We start from the raw sequence: 20,286 nt of genomic DNA, 5'->3' as shown, positions 1-20,286 counted from the left end.
AAAATTTTATATGCTTTAGACTTTTAGTACAGTATGAAAAAAACAAAATAAAAAGAAGAACCCTACATGATTATGATATAATAAAGAGGCTTAATCTTAAAATGATCTATTATTTATAAATACTATATTTTAAACTAAGGAACAAGCACTTGGGCAGATACTTTCTTACAGATGTCATCTGATGAAGGAGGATGGTTTATTAAGACTAAAAATAATGAAACTTGAAAATAAAGTTTCCAACTTGTTGGTGATCTCAATCCATATCTCTCATCTAGAGATCATATTGGTCACTACAGTTATATTTGTTATTTCATCCACATTTTAGTTAATCATCTGCATTGCTCTTCTAATTGCTGTTACATTTCTATGTCTCTAATGTACATGAAACTTTAGGGGTTATTTTTACTCTTAAACTAAAGACAAATGAGTAAAAGAAAAGTATACAATATTCCAAACTATACAATCTCCAGTATAAGTAAGTTTGACTCTTTTGAGCATTGTTAATGAAACCTAAAAAAAAAAAGACTTAACTAAACCATCATATTGCATAATCCATTAATTGAACACAGATTTCTAAGATCGTGAGATAATGATCTCTGAACATCTTCCATTTCAAAATGCCAAGATTTGAATGGATTACTGGTCTTTTTCCAACCTTTTCAGGAATACCATGTAATGTCTATTTTGCCTACAAGCCCCACCAAGAATATCAGGAAATTCTGATTATCATGAGACCAAACACTTACAGAAAATGAATCAAAACAGGTATATAAACAAAAATAGAAACAATTTCACAATCAGGATTGTAATGTGTCAGATCTTTAAGAAAACAGGTTTAAGATACTATTCTATGACTTTGAAATTTGGTGTAAGGAGACAATGAGAGAAAACAAAAGGATTAAATTATAAGCCTTTATATAATTATCAAATAGATGGCATTTGTTACTTAAAAGACAGCCTAGTTGAGGTAAATAATGTTTCTTAAATCAAAATATGCAGCAGAGACAGGCAGTAGAATGCTTGGAAAACACTAGTGTAAATGGGCCCAAGTGGCAATTCACCAATACCAACTTAAGGCCCCTTGCCACAAGGAAGTTTGATGAGGGTATTATGTAGAAAAGGAAAAGAGGAGGGAAGACTCTTTCCACTGGTATATTTATAGGTGGCTTCCAAGAGTCACTGATGGGTAGCATGGCACCGAAGACCAGGGATTTTGAAAAAAAAAAATCAGGAAAAGAGCCAATTAATATTTTTAATCACAATTGAAGACATAACCAATGGTATCATCCACTAAATGCTGATGGTCACATCCACACAGGCTTAAGCTGCTTGGATTTTTATCAGTAAATACAAATTTTAGAACTTGAATTTTCATAAGACCTTTTGTTATTATTTTAAGAAAAATATATTTTTCTTAAAATCTAAATATATCTGTATATGTCCAGAGAAATGGCTGTAAAGATATATGTCAATATAGTAATTATCTTTGGGGAATAGTTTCAGTTGATTTTTTCTTTTTTGCCTATAATTTAAATTTTCATACAATTTACATACATGATTTACAAAGTTTACAAGCCATATGAACCAGGACATCTTTTAATGATACAGAAAATATTAGTAACTAAAACAAACCTTACAGTGATCAAGTTGACAACTGAAAATACCATTAAAATATTAAATTGATATGACAAATACATGTGTTATTAATTTAGTATAAATTTTGCTTACTAATATATATCATCTCATGTTGTTTTCCAAATGAAAATTTAAAAAAAATCTTCTGCAGATAACCCTAGAGTTTCTCAATTATGGCACTACTGACATTTTGGACCAGATATTTCTTTGTTGTAGGGGACTGTATGTACATTATAAGATGTTAAGCAGCATCCCTGGATTCACCCACTAGATGCCAGCAGCACCTCCTCCTTGGTTGTGACAAACAAAATTGTCTCTAGACCTTGCCAAATGTCCTCTGGGGGTCAAAATCATTCCTGGGTCATAACCACTGCCCTAAAATCACAACAAACAAGTCAATCTTTAAGCAATTGATGTTGCCCTCGATAATCTGCATTGATTGGTCTATTACTCAGGACAGCTGTCAGTTGAAAGAAATAATTGAAGCTTGGTCACTGCTTGTCCAACCATATGATGGATAACCATTAGATCATAATTACCTGATAGCTGCTTCCCCAGAAATGAAATAGCTGTTTTTCTACTCTGAACTCAGCATGGAAAACTAGAGAACAATATGTATTTATCACTAAACACAAACACCAAACAAGGTGGGGAAGAAGAAAAAGGAAAACACTCAATGTGAAAGGCCACAGAGTAGCAAAACAATGATGACCCAGTTCACATGTCACTTCCTCTTTAAAGCCTTCCTTAAATCAGACAGAATAAATTACTCTCTCCTCGGTGCTCATAAGCTCTTTGTATACATGTATCACATTTTACTATCAGTATTTGTTCCTCTGATTTCTTTCTCATTAGAATGTGAGCTCTGGAGGGCCAACATTTGAATTTTTCATCTTTAGTACTTTGGTTCATTAACTGTTTCATTAATTCATTACCATTCATATATGTTGTTAGTGATTAGCCTCGTGTTTGACCCATAAAGACTGAGGATATGGTAATGAACACATTACGGGCAAAATGTGTTAGGATGACGGTATGAAAGCACACAGAAGGGTTATCCAGGCCAAAATGGGAGCATAGGTAAAAAAATCTTAGTGAGTAAAGCAACTGGAGAGGAAGCAAAGAAAGGGGAGAAGAAGCAGTAGGCAGACTAGGCAAAAGGATCTCCCTGGGCAGGGTTCCAGGGAGAGTCCTGCCTCCTACTATCTTGTACAGGGGCTAGGGCATCTTTTCTAATAAAAGATCATTAGCAAATGGATAAATAAAGACGAAGCAGAATGAAGATAAACTCAGTAAGCTGAGAAGGTGGTACCAGTAGCATTGGCTTTTGGGATCTTCTGGCTCAGGTTGTAACAATCAATAGCTTTGGTCATTCTCACAGCCAATGGAAAAGGTCAGCTTGTATACCCTACTGCCTATCTTATAACTTTCTTACTTCCTGGTATTTGAACATAACTCTATAATAACTTATTTATGAGAAACACTTCTTTGAAAAATTCTGTGAGGTGTTGTTGCTAGAAATAAAGATATTGAATTTTGTTTCCTGGTTTTAGTTATTGTTAGACTTTAATAAGAAAAGTAGGCATTGAACTGATTTTGTTAATATTTTCAGTGTTAACTATGACATTGCCTTAGATTTTTAAAGGACAATATTCATCTTGCCATAAACAATTCTGAAAACTTTTAGAAATATTTAAAAACATTTATGATATTTAAAATTTTTATTAATCTAAAATGTGTACATATTTAAAAAGCATTTATATCAGTAGGCATTTTTTACCATGTTGAAGAGTTGGGTTCTCTTTAAATCATGTATGCCATTATTACTTATTCCTTTAGTTCCTTATGATATAATATTGTTTTTTTTTTTAAATTTTTAAAATTTATTTATGATAGGCACACAGTAAGAGAGAGGCAGAGACACAGGCAGAGGGAGAAGCAGGCTCCATGCACCGGGAGCCCGACGTGGGATTCAATCCCAGGTCTCCAGGATCGCGCCCTGGGCCAAAGGCAGGCGCTAAACCGCTGCGCCACCCAGGGATCCCAATATTTAGTTTTTTTATACAAGGAACAATCACATCAGAAAAACAGGACATCTACTCCTGGCTCAAAGTAAGCAAACAGAATACAATAGTTGATAAGTGACATCTTTTTCTAAAAAATAAAAAAAAAAAGTAAAGCCTGTTCTCTGCCACAGCTGGTGAATGAGGTATTCTGGTCAAATATTCTGCTTACTAGAGTGACCATATATTTTACATGGATTGTCTATTTTCAAAGAGTTGCAATAGATCAAAATAAATCTAAGGCTACAGAGCTAGGGTTGTCCCAGCTGAGCTCAAAGGGAATTATCTGTGTGTGTGTGTGTGTGTGTGTGTGTGATTAAAGAGAGGTAGTTAGTGGGCCCTTAGGCTCTATTTGCATGAAAGGAGTTATGCTGGTACTTTATTTATCCCTGGCTTCTAGGAAAAGTTAGGTGACAGAACAAAAGGAAGGATGGAGGGGAATAGAGGGGCTTATGGATTTAGGATTTTTGAGGTCTTTAGGACTTGACAATTTTTTTTTAACTTTTATTTATTTATGATAGTCACAGAGAGAGAGAGAGAGAGGCAGAGACACAGGCAGAGGGAGAAGCAGGCTCCATGCACCGGAAGCCGGACGTGGGATTCGATCCCGGATCCCCAGGATCGCGCCCTGAGCCAAAGGCAGGCGCTAAACCGCTGCGCCACCCAGGGATCCCGGACTTGACAATTTTTAAGCCTTCAAGGGGAAAGGGGTCAGAAGAAAAGCAAAAGGAACTGTTTTTATGAAGTGTGCTGTGAAACATAGCTACTTCTGTACTGAGCATAACACCACTATGGTACTGCAAGGATTGGTGGCATAAGTAGAGCAGTAGGAGTCTGCAACCTTGGTCCAGATGGGGATTTTCATTGAGGGCAGCCCCATACAGCTTGCCAGTAAAAGGCAGAGGGAAGCCGGAGATATAGCAGGACAGGAAGGGCAGGGCTTTATTTTTTTTAATGCTATATTCTCATCATCCTAGAAGAAGAATAGGCACTCAAATATCTGTGAGAAAATGTCAAGTGGTAACTATAGCTAACATGTTTTTGAGCCCATATATGATGACTCCAGATGTGCTTGTGGGAGTGGAGACTTTGCAGGGAGCTTGAGTCCTGTCCGTGAAGGTAAAGAAGAAATAATTTGGGTTATTGTTACTTAAAGTGACCCCCATCTGAATTCGCAGGTACTGAGGCCTGGAAATACTGAGCTTACAAATGAAACTATACTATTCAAGAGGTACATCATGGTCTTTGCAGTTTCTCAAAGGTATCTTTACAATATTAATTACCATTGGCATTTTATTGGCAAAGCAAAGATCTATCAAATTATGAGGCATCTAATAAAGATTTTGGATGATGGGACTTTAGATAACAGTATATATTACTGATTAAGACTCTCCTTTGTTAAAGAACATATTTGTTTTTTTTGTGTAACTCACCCATTTTTATAATACTGCACTAAAGTCTCCTTTAAATGTCAAGTGCTTTGTAAATTGAAAGTTTACAAATGTGTCAAAATAACTTAGTCTTCTTGGATCAGAAATTGTATACACAATCTTTTCATGTAAAAATTCATCCTCATTTCTTTAAAGGCAAATTGCCTTTAATGAATGAATAAAAATGCTCTGTATATATCAATTTAGTCTTTTGAGTCTAACCAAATGCAGGTGTTCACTTTGGCTTTTCAATTATACTTTAGATTTAGACATGATTGAGGCTTTATAAAGAGGAAGACGGCTTGAGAGAAATGAGAGCTTCTCAAAATTAAATATCTCCATAAATCAATATGGGTACATAAGGAGCTCTCATGCAAGTTTAGATTTTGAAAGGAAGATTAAGATAGAAGATAAGATTGTCCCCAAATGAGAATTAAGATAAATAACCTCAGTTCCTTACTCTCCATGCCATAGTAGCTATGGGAGCAATTAAAGAATAATGGCAATCACATCTTTGCCTCTGAGCCTTCATTTAGTTTCAATACTGTGCTCCCAAAGTTTCTCTCTGTTCTAGGAGGCTCAGATCTTCTTAGACACTTGGTGTTGTCTCGTTCTGCTGTTTTCATTTTCATACTTTACTTTTACTAGTTTGGGAGGAGAATTCACATTAAGTGATCATGGTTCAGTCAGCTGAGCATAGATGGTCTGGCCTTTAAGTAACCATAGTTCTTTTGATTTTAGAAGCCACTTTAATTTTAAACACATTAGATTTCATCCTGAGGCTACAGAGAATTCATTAAGGAATTTTAAATCAGGAAAGTAACACTGTCTTGTTTGTTTTGCTTTCAGTTTTATTCTGACTATAATGTGGTGAATGGATTAGAAGTATGAGAGAAGTAGACACAGACATCAGTCAGATCATTATATTAGTCCAGCTGAGAGATGGTAAAGGCCAAGAACTAAAGAGCATCATTGGGATTTGAGAGAAATGAATGGATTCAAAGACATTTAGGAGATAGAAGCAAAAAGGCTGAATGATGGCATAAATATACCTATCACTTAGCCTCCTAACAGTCGTTTAATATTCATCTAAGAGCTGTTAAAAATTGTTAAAGGAAATTCTGATTAAAAAATGTTAAAGTTTATCAAATGAATTGCAGCAAATACTTATTTTGTTGAGAAATCTTGCAGCATGATTAATAGTAATGGTAACATTTTCTTCTTAAGTTATGTAAATGAATCTATTAATTCTATGAAGCCTTGTTCCTATATATCTAGTATATGAGATAGAGAAAGAGAATACAAACCAAACAAAAATTAATTAAATGCCTGTGTAACATATTGTTCTTTAAAAAACAAGACAAAACACACAGAATCAAAAAGAAATTGACATTTAAAAGACAAAAGACAAAAGAAATATTTTCTATAGTTTATTTGGAGATACGAAAGTTACTAAAGTATAATACTTGCCTCAAACACTTACCCAACAGCTGAAATTATTTTTTATGCCTAAGCAAGATACTTCATGGCAGTTAAACATATAAAGTTCACTGAATTGAATATTCTATTCAAAATATCTCAAAAGAAAAGAGACTGTGTAGCCAACTATTGGAACTAACTGAAGTATAAAGAAGAGTAAGCCAAAAAAGATGTCTAGATATTCTATAAATGCCGAATTTTATTTTGTTCCACAAAATATCCAACTTAAATTTAGGGATTATTAATTAATCTTGCCTATATTATAAGCAGTTGTTTTGAACTCTGATGATGTCTGGAAGCCAACTAGAAAAAGAGACTGAATTATGAATTTAGAACTGTTTTCAATTACATATACCTTCATGCTAATATATAGGACATTCATCTTGAATATCTTTAATATCCTCAGTTGAGTAATATTTAATATGAATGATGTGAATAATATAGCAGTATCTCATATACCCAATTTTGTTTTCATTAAATTGCTTCTGATTATTTTGAAAAAGGTCTTAATCCATAATGTCAAACCCTTTTATTTCCATTTTTCTCATCTTTTGGAGGATATCTCTCTGAGGAAGATTTTTTGGTATGTGAATTTTGTTTATGCTTTACATGCCAAATAGATTTCCCAAGATGAAACTCTGAGCTCATTTGGAAGTGATTTTTAGGTAGCACCTGAATCAGAACTCTTATTTTCTTCTCAGCAATACTGGTATTTTATTGTCTCTGTCTATAATCCAATATGTTTTTAACAGTAGGAACCCTGAAACCAAACACACAAAACACTAAGAAAATGGGAACTTCTGGTGATTACAATTTTTGTCTGTCTTTCAGGGTTCTTCCCTCCCCTGGGAGAGTGAAATCACTTTAATCTCACTATGAAACAGGAACCTGGTGAGCACAAATGATTGACTGAAGTTGGTGATGTTGATTTAGGAGTATTTAGCTTATAGGTCAGGTGTAAAATCCTTAAACCTGCTTGTCAAAGTCTACTTGTCAAACACCTATGGGCTTTTCCAGACTCTGCTCAAATGTCACATCCTCTGTGAAGGCTTCTCAGGCCAGCTCAGGCAGGGTTAGGCAGATCCTCCTTTACATTATTATAGCATCTTGATATTCCTAAGGCAGCACTTATCAAATTACATTGTATTTACTTGTCTGTCTCTTTTCATTCATGGATAGAGAGAGACTGTTTTCTTCCCTTTAACTCTGGACTAGAGCATTACCAGAATCAAATTGGTTCTCAATAAATACTAATCAAATGGATGGACAGAGTATGGCTAATAATACTCTCCATCTGCATAGCATAGGTTATGAGGTGTTTTCACATAGTGAAACATAGAGAAAGATGTGTTGGGAATAATCACCTCTATTTTATAAATGAGGAAACTGATGCTCAGAGAGATTACATAACCAACTAAAGTTCAAAACAACTAATAAATTGCACACTTAGTTTTCATGCCAGCAAGTCAATAATAATTTGTAGAAAAAAATTATTGTAATAGTGTTCTGAAAAGCAGATGGCAGGCAGCTGACCATGACACATTGTAGGAGTTGGTTACCTGTTTTGAAAGCTTTGGAAATCAGTCTTAGCAGGATCTCAAGAAATTAACAAAAATGCACAGAAAACAGGACTTCAGAATGTCAAGTTATTTACAATGAGAATGATTTGTGGCAAATTATTTCCCTGTATTCATGCTACACACACAGTGAAGCCAGTAGACAAATATATCCTATTTATGTATGTAATCCACATGACTCTCTGAAATTCTAGGACTCATAGACTTTTAAAGAGGAAGAAATTCTTAGAGATCAGGAGTATAATCACTTAATTTTATAAATAAATATGTAGCTACAAGGGATAAATGACTTATATAAATTCACACAGCTTATTAGTGACAGCACTAGGCCACAGAATCAGGTCTTCCTAACAATGGTGTCATCACATTTAAAACAACAACAACGACTTATGATTGAGAAGTAATTACAAGTATAGTTCTAGTTCTTAGCAAGATTTCTAAGCATCTGCTTAATACGATTAAACATAGGCTGCCACGCAGGTATTGTCCTTAACGAAATGTTATAAAATGGGAGTACATCAAATTCTATTTTGTGACTATGTATCAGGGAGGTGAGGAGCACTAATGTGACAGTGTTTTCACAACCAATCCATGTTAAAACAAGGCACTTTTTAATAGAAATTGACAATATTAATTATATTCATCTCCATTTACTCATAGACATTGATGTTACAAAAATAATTTATTAGAATTATCTTCTCAATGTGTCAACTGAAGTGTATTTTTCTAGTCTCCATTCCTTTTCAACATATACTTTTTTCTTCTTGAAAACACTCCAAGTAGATATAACATGGTATCATAGGCTCATGGCATATTAACAGCTTTTAAGTTTTGAAAATATTTGGATGAGTCATTGCCAGAACACATTTTACTACTTACTGTCCAGCTAAAAAGTTAAATATGCGTGTATATTAAGGGATAAAGACCAAAAACCAAAATAAGCTAATACTCTAAAAAAAAAAGACAAATGATCATATTTATGAAAGCTTCTTATTCAACTTATATCACCAAAAATAGGATGTGCTTGGGGTTATATGTCCTAACTCAGTAGATAAAAGCAAATGCTTTCCACAAAAATAACTGTATCTCATAGACTGTGCAAGTCATACCAAAATGCAACAATTTCATGGAGCAACACAGTCAATTAAGAAAGAGAGCCCTATCTAGCAAATATCTGCTTTGGGGATAGAAATATACCTCAAGGAGCGAGGCAAGATGGCAGAGGAGTAGGGTCCCCAAGTCACCTGTCCCCACCAAATTACCTAGATAACTTTCAAATCATCCTGAACCTACCAATTCGACCTGAGATTTAAAGAGAACAGCTGGAACTCTACAGAGAGAAGAGTTTGTGCTTCTTCTTCTTCTTCTTCTTCTTCTTCTTCTTCTTCTTCTTCTTCTTCTTCTTCTTCTTCTTCTTCTTCTTCTTCTTTTTTTAAGATTTTATTTATTTATTCATGAAAGACACACACAGAGAGAGAGAGAGAGGCAGGGACACCGTCAGAGGGAGAAGCAGGCTCCATGCAGGGAGCCCGACGTGGGACTTGATTCTGGGTCTCCAGGATCATGCCCTGGGCGGAAGGTGGCGCTAAACCGCTGAGCCACCCAGGCTGCCCAGAGTTTGCACTTCTAACAAGGTAGGAAGACAAAAAAAATAGTAATAAAAAAGAAAGAAGAAGAAAGAAGAAGAAGAAGAAGAAGAAGAAGAGGAAGAAGAAGAAGAAGAAAGAAGAAGAAGAAGAAGAAGAAGAAGAAGAAGAAGAAGAAGAAGAAAGAAGAAGAAGAAGAAGAAGAAGAAGAAGAAGAAGAAGAAGAAGAAGAATCATCTAGTAGGGGAGGGGCCCCAGTGAGGATCCGGGCTAAGACCCATGGCGAAAGCCTCCAGGACAGGAAAGCCCGGCCCCGGAGAAGCAGGAACTTTAAAAACCCACAGCAGATTCTTCCCGGACAGAAAGGCGCTTGCAGGGAAACCAGGCAGAATCACAGGAGGGGCAGTGGAGCTTCCAGTCTCCCAGATCAATAACACAGGAAGTGCACCCAGGGGAGACAAAACAACACACCACAGTCTGAACTCGGTAAAGGGCTGGAGCCAACGCCTGGCGGGGCTTCAGGAGAAGCTCAGGCGGCAACTCCGGGAGGAGGAGGCTGTGCCCTGCTGCCTTTGGGAGTCGCAGCCCTGGGAGCATGATTCCAGCAGCACAGGCCCGGAGCACAGGGCGCCGGGGACACAGCCCAGGATCCGGTGCTCCCCCTGGGACAGGCAGAGGTGGGGAGGGCACAGGACAGTGAGGACTCTCTTGCCACCAAGCGTCCCCAAGCTGTGTAGATCAGCACCCTCACCCCCTAAGCATCTATGCAAGTGTGGACTGGAAGACTGCGGTAGTTACTGCTGGAGCTGTCTCCGGAGCTGGAGAGCTGGCCGTGGCCAGTACGGTTGTTCCTCCTTGTGTCACTCTGTGCCTGGGACAGAGTGAGGCCCACTAGGGAACAGGGGCCTCACAGAATTAACAGCTCCCACTTCAGCCCTGCACCTGGCAGGGGGCGGGGCAGCTCCCCTAGGTTCACACCCCTGAGATCAGCTCAGCAGGCGCCTTCCTCCAAAGGACCAGCTGGAAGGACAGGGGAAGAGCAAGTTCTAACCAAGCAGCACTGCAAAGCTCCAGGGGAAGTCGAGGGTTTTACAGTATATAGGACCAGAGGGTACCCCTCCTTTTTTTTCTACCTTTTTCCAGTACAACTCGTTTTTAACCACTCTGCACTGAGCAAAATGACAAGAAGAACTCACAACAAAAGAGAATGAGAAACAGTACTCTCTGCCACAGAGTTACAGAATTTGGATTACAATTCCATGTCAGAAAGCCAATTCAGAACCACAATTATAAAGCTACTGCTGACTCTGTAAAAAGGCATAAAGGATCAAAGAGACTTCATGATGCAGAATTTAGATCTAATCAGGCTGAAATTAAAAATCAGTTAAATGAGATGCAATCCACACTGGAGGTCCTAACGACGAGGGTTAATGAGGTAGAAGAAAGAGTGACTGACACAAGATGATGGCAAGGAAGGAAGCTGAGGAAAAGAGAGAAACACAATTAAAAGACCATGAGGAAAGGTTAAGGGAAATAAATGACAGCCTCAGAAGGAAAAATCTATGTTTAATTGGGGTTCCAGAGGGTGCCAAAAGAGACAGAGGACCAGAAAGCATATTTGAACAAATCATAGCTGAGAACTTCCCTAATTTGAGGAGGGAAACAGGCATTCAGATCCAGGAGACAGAAAGGTACCCCCCTAAAATCAATAAAAACTGTTCAACACCTCGACATTTAATAGTGAAACTTGCAAATTCCAAGGATAAAAAGAAAATCCTTAAAGCAGCAAGAGACAGGATATCCCTAACTTATATTGGGTGAACTATTAGATTAATAGCAGACCTCTTCACAGAGACCTGGCAGGCCAGAAAAGGCTGGCAGGATATATTCAGGGTCTTAAATGAGAAGAACATGCAGCCAAGAATTCTTTATCCAGCAAGGCTCTCCTTCAGAATAGAAGGAGAGATAAGAGCTTCCAAGATACATAGAAACTGACAGAATCTGTGACCACCAAACCAGCTCTGCAAGAAATATTAAGTGGCTGTAAAAGAAAGAGGACACCCAAAGAAATAATTCACAAAAACAGGGACTGAATAGGTATTATAATGACACTAAATTCATATCTTTCAATAGTAACTCTGAAAGTGAATGGGTTGATGATCCCATCAAAAGACGCAGGGTCTCAGACTGGATAAAAAAGCAAGACCCATCTATTTGCTGTCTACAAGAGACTCATTTTAGACCTAAGGACACCTACAGCCTGAAAATGAAAGGTTGGAGAACGATTTACCATTCAAATGGTCCTAAAAAGGAAGCAGGGGTAGCCATCCTTATATCAGATAAATTAAAGTTTATCCCAAAGACTGTAGTAAGAGATGATGAGGGACAGTATATCATACTACAAGGATCTATCCAACAAGAGGACCTAATAATCATGAATATTTATGCCCCTAATATGGGAGCTGTCAAGTATATCAATCAATTAATAACCAAAGACATATGTAGATAGTAATACACTAATACTGGGAGACTTCAACACAGCACTTTCTGCAAATGACAGATATTCTAAGCACAGTATCTCCAATAAACAAGAACTTTAAATGATACACTGGACCAGATGGATTTCACAATATTTACAGAACTTTACATCCAAATGCAACTGAATATACATTCTTCTCAAGTGCACATGGAACTTTCTCCAGGATAGACCACATATTGGGTCTCAAATAAGGTCTTAACCAATACCAAAAGATTGGGATTGTCTCCTGCATATTTTCAGAGCTCAATGCTTTGAAACTAGAACTCAATCACAAGAAGTAATTTGGAAGAAACTGAAACACGTGGAGGTTAAAGAACATCCTGCTAAAGATGAAAGGGTCAACCAGGAAATTAGAGAAAAATTAAAAAGATTCATGGAAACTAATGAAAATGAAGGTACAACCACTCAAAATCTTTGGGATACAGCAAAAGCAGTATTAAGAGGGAAATACATCGCAATACAAGCATTCCTCAAAAAATTGGAAAAAACTCAAATACATATGCTAACCTTGCACCTAAAGGAACTAGAGAAAGAACAGCAATTGGGCAGTGTGGTAGGATACAAAATCAATGCCCAGAAATCAGTCACATTTCTATACACTAAAAATGAGACCGAAGAAAGAGAAGTTAAGGAGTCAATCCCATTTAAGACACCTAGGAATAAACCTAATCAAAGAGGTAAAGGATCTATACCCTAAAAACTACAGAACACTTTTGAAAGAAATTGAGGAGAATACAAAGAGATGGAAAAATATTCCATGCTCATGGATTGGAAGTATAAACATTGTGAAAATGTTTATGCTACCCAGGACAATTTACACGTTCAATGCAATTCCTATCAAATACCATGGATTTTCTTCAGAGAGTTGGAACAAATCATCTTAAGATTTGTGTGGAATCAGAAAAGACCCTGAATAGCTAGGGGAATATTAAAAAAGAAAACCAGATCTGGGGGCATCACAAGGCCGGATTTCAAGTTGTACTACAAAGCTGTGATCATCAAGACAGTATGTTACTGGCACAATACTGGACACATAGTCAATGGAACAGAATAGAGAATCCAGAAATGGGCCCTCAACTCTATGGTCAACTAATATTCGACAAAGCAGGAAAGACTACCCACTGGAAGAAGAACAGTCTCTTCAATAAATGGTGCTGGGGAAATTGGACAGCCACATGCAGAAGAATTAAACTAGACCATTCTCTTACACCATACACAAAGATAAACTCAAAATGGATGAAAGATCTTAATGTGAGACAAGAATCTATCAAAATCCTAGGGGAGAACACAGGCAACATCCTTTTTGAACTTGACCACAGCAACTTCTTGCAAGATACATGTATGAAGGCAACAGAAACAAAAGCAAAAATGAATTATTGGGACTTTATCAAGATAAAAAGCTCCCACACAGCAAAAGAAACAGTCAACAAAACTAAAAGACAACCTACAGAATGGGAGAAGATATTTGAAGGTGACATATCAGATAAAGGGCTAGTATCCAAGATCTATAAAGAACTTATGAAACTCAACAGCAAAGAAACAAACAATTCAATCATGAATTGACAAAAGACATGGACAGAAATTTCACAGAAGAAGACACAGACATGGCCAAGAAGCACATGAGAAAATGTTCTTTATCACTGGCTTCAGGGAAATACAAATCAAATCCACCATGAGATACCACCTCATACCAGTGAGAATGGGGAAAATTAACAAGACAGGAAACAACAAATGTTGAAGAGGATGTGGAGAAAGGGGAACTCTCTTGCACTGTTGGTGGGAATATGAACTGGTACAGACACTCTGGAAAAGTGTGTGTATGTTCCTCAAAATGCTAATAATACAACTGCCCTACAACCCAGCAATTGCACTCCTGGGGATTTACTCCAAAAATACAGATGCAGTGAAACGGCAGGACACCTGCACCCCGATGTTTATAGCAGCAATGTCCACGATAGCCAAACTGTGGAAGGAGCCTCGGTGTCCATTGATAGATGAGTGGATAAAGAACATTTAGTATGTATATATATATACACAATGGAATATTATTCAGCCATTAGAAACGACAAATACCCACCATTTGCTTCGACGTGGATGGAACTGGAGGGTATTATGGTGAGTGAAATAAGTCTATTGGAGAGGGACAAACATTATATGGTCTCATTAATTTGGGCAATATAAAAAAATAGTGAAAGGGAATAAAGGGGAAAGGGGAGAAAATGAGTAGGAAATATGAGTGAGGGTGACAGAACATGAGAGACACCTAACGGTGGGATACGAACAAGGGGTTGGAATTGAAGTGGTCAGGGGGACGGAGTGACTAGGTGTCGTGTACTGAGAGTGGCGCTTGATGGGATGAGCACTGGGTGTTATGGTATATGTTGGCAAATGAAACGCCAATAAAAAATATACGCAAAGAAATAAAAATTAAAAAAAAATTTAAAAAAAGAAACATACCTCAATGAATTAGTTTGCTAACTGATCTTCCTGTTGGGGATAATTGCTAGAGTTCATTCTTTAAAATACATGTAACTTTACTTGTTTGATATCAACTATTATGCATAATTTTCTATTACTATCATAATTGGAATCTGTGCTCTTCTACTCTTTCACTGAGTGCAGAGAAGTATTTCCACAACACTTATACAGTGAAGCTTTTGCTTCCCTCTAGCATCACAACTCACACCCTGATTATCCATCTCTAACTAATGCTAATATCTACTGTTATCCCCAAGAGTTCTAGTTGGAAACTGGAGCCTACATTATGAAATAAAATTTAATATTCCATGTTTTTTATGTAGTCTAATTTAGAATTGATTTCTTGTATAGACTATAACAAAAACTTACTCATAAATCATAGCATGTTAACGTATTAATTGAAAGATTACTTTAGGTATTAATTTTTAAGCTAGGTCAAATTATAATAGTATGCTGTATAAAAATCAACAACATTTAAGTACCAGTTTTTTCATTTTCTTATAAAATTTGTGAAGAAAAATTCAGATATATATCTAAGGTTGAAGACAATTCTTTTAAGTCCCCATTATATATTAAATCAGCCAACCATTTTTATCTATGTCACAAGTATAAAATACCTTTCAATTCCCGTTAAAGGACTATAACATGAAATCAGTATGAGCAATAGGTACATAAAATGCTAACAGAATAAATTATTTAAAAAACACAAACAACAGGTCTTGCAATCCTTTAAAATGTATTACTCACCAGAAATAAAGTTCGGAAGTTGCTGAGATCACCAAAGAACTCTTCTATGCTCACTGTCTTAGAGTCAAAAATAAAGTATTCTCCAAGATTCTCATAGAGCTTTAGCATGTTGTTGTGCATGGTGAGCAGTTTTTCATACTGGTCTCTGGCACTCTTTGTAAAGCTGTAGCTTTCTGTCAAGGAACATGACCTGATAGTATCTTAAAGGCAATCACTAGATGTTAAGATTGAATTATATCATTTTTATAAACACTTATGTATTAATTTGTTAGGGTTGCCATTACAAATACCACAGACTGACTAGCTTTAACAATAGAAATGTATTTTCTCACAATTCTGGGGTTAGAAGTCCAATATCAAGGTGTTGGCAAGTTTGGTTTCTTTTGTGGCCTCTCTCCTTAGCTTATGGATGGCCACCTTCTCAGTATATCCTCACATAGCAGTACTTCTACCTGTGTTTGTGTCTTCATCTTCTTTTCTTATGAGCACAGTAGTCATATTGGAGTAGGGCAGAAACTAGGACCTTATTTTAATATAATTGCCTCTTTAAAACCCTATCTCCAAATATAGTCAGTCACATTCTGAGATTCTGGGGGGCTAGGGCTTCACATAAGAATTTGGAGGGGGACACAATTCAGTTTATAATAATATGCTAGAATCATTATATTGGTTAATGAGGTTAAAAAATTAGTAAATTATGCAGAACTATCTAATGTATAACAATGCAAAACATGTTTGTTAAATGAAAGTATATAAGTACAAATACCAGAAAACTTAGTTATCTTTTAATGAACAAGGTAGGTCAGAAACAAATAACAAAAAACTTAGAAAAAAATATTCTCTTTCTAAATACACGTATTCTATTCAGAGAGAGGTAACCGTGAATTCTATATATAGGCTGTATATATATGGTTTGTGTGTGTGTGTGTGTGTGTGTGTGTGTGTGTATCCCACAAGAAGAGGGGAAGGAGAGGGGGGAAAAGGAGAAGGACAGAAGGCAAGAGGAAGGTATGAAAAAAAAGGGAGAAGAGGGAGAGAGAGAAAGTGAGAGGAAAGAGAATGGGGAGAAATTCTGTTATTGTTCTAGAATCTTAATTACCCAAAGGGCTTGCTAAAACCCAGATTGCTGTTTGCTGGGATTGAGCCCAGGAGCCTGAGAATTAGATATCTAACAATTTCCTAGGTGATGCTGAGGCTGCCAGTCCTGGATATACCTTGAGAAGTATGCTCTAGACAAGTTGTTTATCCAGAAATTAATTACATCATTGTTTTTAAAATTTTATCAAAAAAGTGATAATAACCAGTACCAAAATAGAAATGAATCAAATATATTTATGTGTCTAACTAAAGACATCATTATATATAAATTTATCATTAAAGAAAGAAATTACAGTACTTTCTTCTGATTATAGAGGATATAGAAAATTATCTCATTATGGGTGCCTGGATGTTTTGGTTGATTAAGTTTCTGAATCTTGATTTTTGTTTCATGTCATGCTGGGCCTGGAGCCTGCTTAAGATTCTCTCTCTCCCTTTCCCTCTGTTTCCCTTGCCCACTCACACATGTGTGCACACTCTCTCTTCTCTCTCTCTTTTTTTTAAGATATATATATATATATATATATTTATTTATTTATTTATTTATTTATTAAAGAGAGAGCACATACATACATGAGAGGTGCAGAGGAAGAGGGAGTGAGAATGCCCAGCAGAATCTACACTGAGTGCAAGGCTCAACTCAGGCTCAATTTCAGAACCCTGAGGTCACAACCTGAGCCAAAACCCAGAGTTGGGTGCTTTACCAACTCTGCCACTCTCTCTTTCTCTCTCCTTAAAAAAAAAAAAAAAAAAAAAAAAATCTCTTTGGGCAAGTTAGAAAACAAAAACAAATAAACTATAACTTCCAATAAACTCAGAAGCAAATATTGTGAACAGTTTGGAGCATTTTCTTCTAGTCTTTCTTCTATGGCTCAGGCTGTGATCCGGGAGTCCTGGGATCTAGTCCCACATGGGGATCTCTGCATGGAGCCTGCTTCTCCCTCTGCCTATGTCTCTACCTCTCTCTCTTTGTGTCTCTCATGAATAAATAAAATCTTAAAAAAATAAATATTAGAGGTACATTTAAAAAATATAATGATCACAGAAGTAAAATGTTTTTACATGAAAGGTAAAATGCTTAGAATTGAAAAAGAAGGATAATAACACAGTTTGGGGCATGCTATTATAAGGTCCACTATAGTGTATTAATATTTTATGATAGTATTATTTCATCAGGCACTAAGAAATGGTACTATTATTTTACTATTATTTCATCAGCACTAAAAATGTGATTTTATTATTTTAAGATTAATCTTAAAATTTACAAATATAAATATGTGATTTATAAAAAGATAAATCTTATATATTTAAGATTTTCTGAATTCTGCAGTATGCTTTATTATTAACTTGGGGCCAAATTTATTTTCAAGGAGAACACAGCTCTTGTTTTACAATGGAAGTCAATGGAGAACATTGGACCATTTCTTTTTTTTTTTTTTTCTCAGACCATTTCTGGAAAATTACTTTGCAGCTGAAACTTATTGGATACAAGGTGATTTTTAAAAGTGACACAGGACCCTACCTATGTTCTTTCTTATGCTACTTAAATATTAGCATTCACATTAGCAACACCAAAACTTTCCCTTGCTATAACAATTAACACTAAATCTTTCAATCCCCAAGTCCATTTTGACCTTAATAGACTGAAAGAATTAATGCATTTCTGACTCTTTCTTTTTTTAGCAAAAATGGATCTCATATACTGCTACATACACATTTGAGACTATTACCATATATTCTTTGACTTTTAAGAAATTGTTAAACATCTTGTTTAACAGTTGCAGAAATATGAATACTCTTCATTTCCTAGCACAGAATGAAAGTGAGATTTTTGTTTGCTAGTCTCTCTTACCTAAACTAACAGACTCATGCCATAGAGTCTGTTGCTAGGCATAAAAGTTATCAAAGGTCACTTACTTGTACTCTATTTGCAATGCAAAGTACTAAACTGTATATTTCACAAGGCTCAACATCTGTACCACACAGAGAAAAGCAAAAGATAAAAAAGGGAAAAAAAAACTATGTTTCCCATCTATCATAACATTTTTCTTACCAGCTACAAATGTCTATGTAATGATACGTAACTTCATAAATTTGTTCTCCTAGACAAAAAATAAATTCAGAAATTCTGTATACCAAAGTGAGAAAATTTGAAAAATTCTGGGCATGGCTTATCTTAGAAATAACAAATGGAAAGCAGACCAATCTCCAAGTCCTTTACTTATTGTCTTCAAAGTGATTATCTTGTAAAAGGGATAGATGGCATGAGTCAGCATTGGAAATCTTTCACAATTGCAAGGAAGTCACAAATCCTAACTGGAACTGCAGGTAAAATAGAGCTAGTAGACACTATCATTCCTTTTCATCCTTTTATTGCATTTAGGAAATTTTTATTTTAGTTTTTTGAGCAGCCATTAAACTCACTAGTTAGTATTATGCTAAGCATTGTGATGGATGTAATGATCATTAAAGCCAATCCAGCCCCTTAAATAGTTTATAATCTAGTATTAGAAATAATTCTAACATTAATTTGCATTTGTATGGAATTTTACCATTTACGATATACTTTCCCTTCTATTATGTTCTGTATTCTTCATAACAATCTTTTTTTTTAATTTATTTTTTATTGGTGTTCAATTTACTAACATACAGAATAACCCCCAGTGCCCGTCACCCATTCACTCCCACCCCCCGCCCTCCTCCCCTTCTACCACCCCTAGTTCGTTTCCCAGAGTTAGCAGTCTTTACGTTCTGTCTCCCTTTCTGATATTTCCCACACATTTCTTCTGCCTTCCCTTATATTCCCTTTCACTATTATTTATATTCCCCAAATGAATGAGAACATATAATGTTTGTCCTTCTCCGACTGACTTACTTCACTCAGCATAATACCCTCCAGTTCCATCCATGTTGAAGCAAATGGTGGGTATTTGTCATTTCTAATAGCTGAGTAATCTTATCAAAAAGGCAGTGAAATACTAGTATTCAAACTTCAGAGTTGTAGAAAGAGATAGAAGGCACCCATCCATCTAGGATTAGCATTTAGTGAAGGGAAGCAGAATATGCCACCCTAAAATATGCCTCCTTGGCTTATTTATTTATTTATTTATTTATTTATTCATATTTTAATTTTAACCTCAGTTAGTTAACATAAAGTGAAATATTAATTTCAGGAGTAGAATTCAGTGATTCATTACTTACATACAACACCTAGTGCTCATCACAAGTGCTCTCCTTAATACCTATCACCCATAGAACTCATCCCCCTGCCCACCTCCCCTCCAGCAACCCTCAGTTTTTTTGCTAGAGTTATGTCTGTTTTATGGTTTGTTTCTCTCTCTTTTGCCCCATGTTCATCTGTTTGTTTCTTAAATTCCACATATGAATGCAATCATATGGTATTTGTCTTTCTCTGGGAGAAGATATTTGGAAATGCAAATTTGCATATCTGATAAAGGTATAGTATCCGAAAACTATAAAGAATTTACCAAACTCAACACCCAAAACACAAATAATCCATTTAAGAAATAGGCAGATGTTATCGATTATTTTGAGATGACTGAGAAACCGTAGACACAAGAAAAGCTCTGAAAAGAGTAAAAGTTACTTTTTTGAAAGGGAAACTTACATTTACAAAGGATGTCTCCTTCTCTG

The 20,286-nt window shown here is 36.0% G+C and overlaps 1 protein-coding gene and 1 long non-coding RNA gene across 8 annotated transcripts in view; one reads left to right on the top strand and one right to left on the bottom strand.

Annotated features, from left to right (window-relative positions):
* The window catches only part of DIAPH2 (diaphanous related formin 2), a 1,060,012-nt gene that overhangs the window by 250,011 nt on the left and 789,715 nt on the right, over nucleotides 1-20,286 (bottom strand). For all 6 annotated transcript variants that reach the window (XM_049107608.1, XM_049107607.1, XM_025431781.3 and 3 more), the window contains one exon: nucleotides 15,535-15,699. In XM_049107608.1, coding sequence (XP_048963565.1) covers nucleotides 15,535-15,699 — 165 coding nt within the window. The remainder of the gene's footprint in view (nucleotides 1-15,534; nucleotides 15,700-20,286) is intronic.
* Nucleotides 1-20,286, top strand: part of LOC112649458 (uncharacterized) — a 115,761-nt gene that overhangs the window by 79,629 nt on the left and 15,846 nt on the right. For both annotated transcript variants that reach the window (XR_003129585.3, XR_007409416.1), the window contains exons 2-4: nucleotides 3,532-3,747; nucleotides 4,877-4,959; nucleotides 7,439-7,498. This is a non-coding gene — a long non-coding RNA (uncharacterized LOC112649458). The remainder of the gene's footprint in view (nucleotides 1-3,531; nucleotides 3,748-4,876; nucleotides 4,960-7,438; nucleotides 7,499-20,286) is intronic.

Source organism: Canis lupus, chromosome X (assembly GCF_003254725.2).
Source record: "Canis lupus dingo isolate Sandy chromosome X, ASM325472v2, whole genome shotgun sequence".
In the NCBI taxonomy this organism is placed as follows: Eukaryota; Metazoa; Chordata; class Mammalia; order Carnivora; family Canidae; genus Canis; species Canis lupus.
This window is presented reverse-complemented; position numbering and strand designations above follow the sequence as displayed.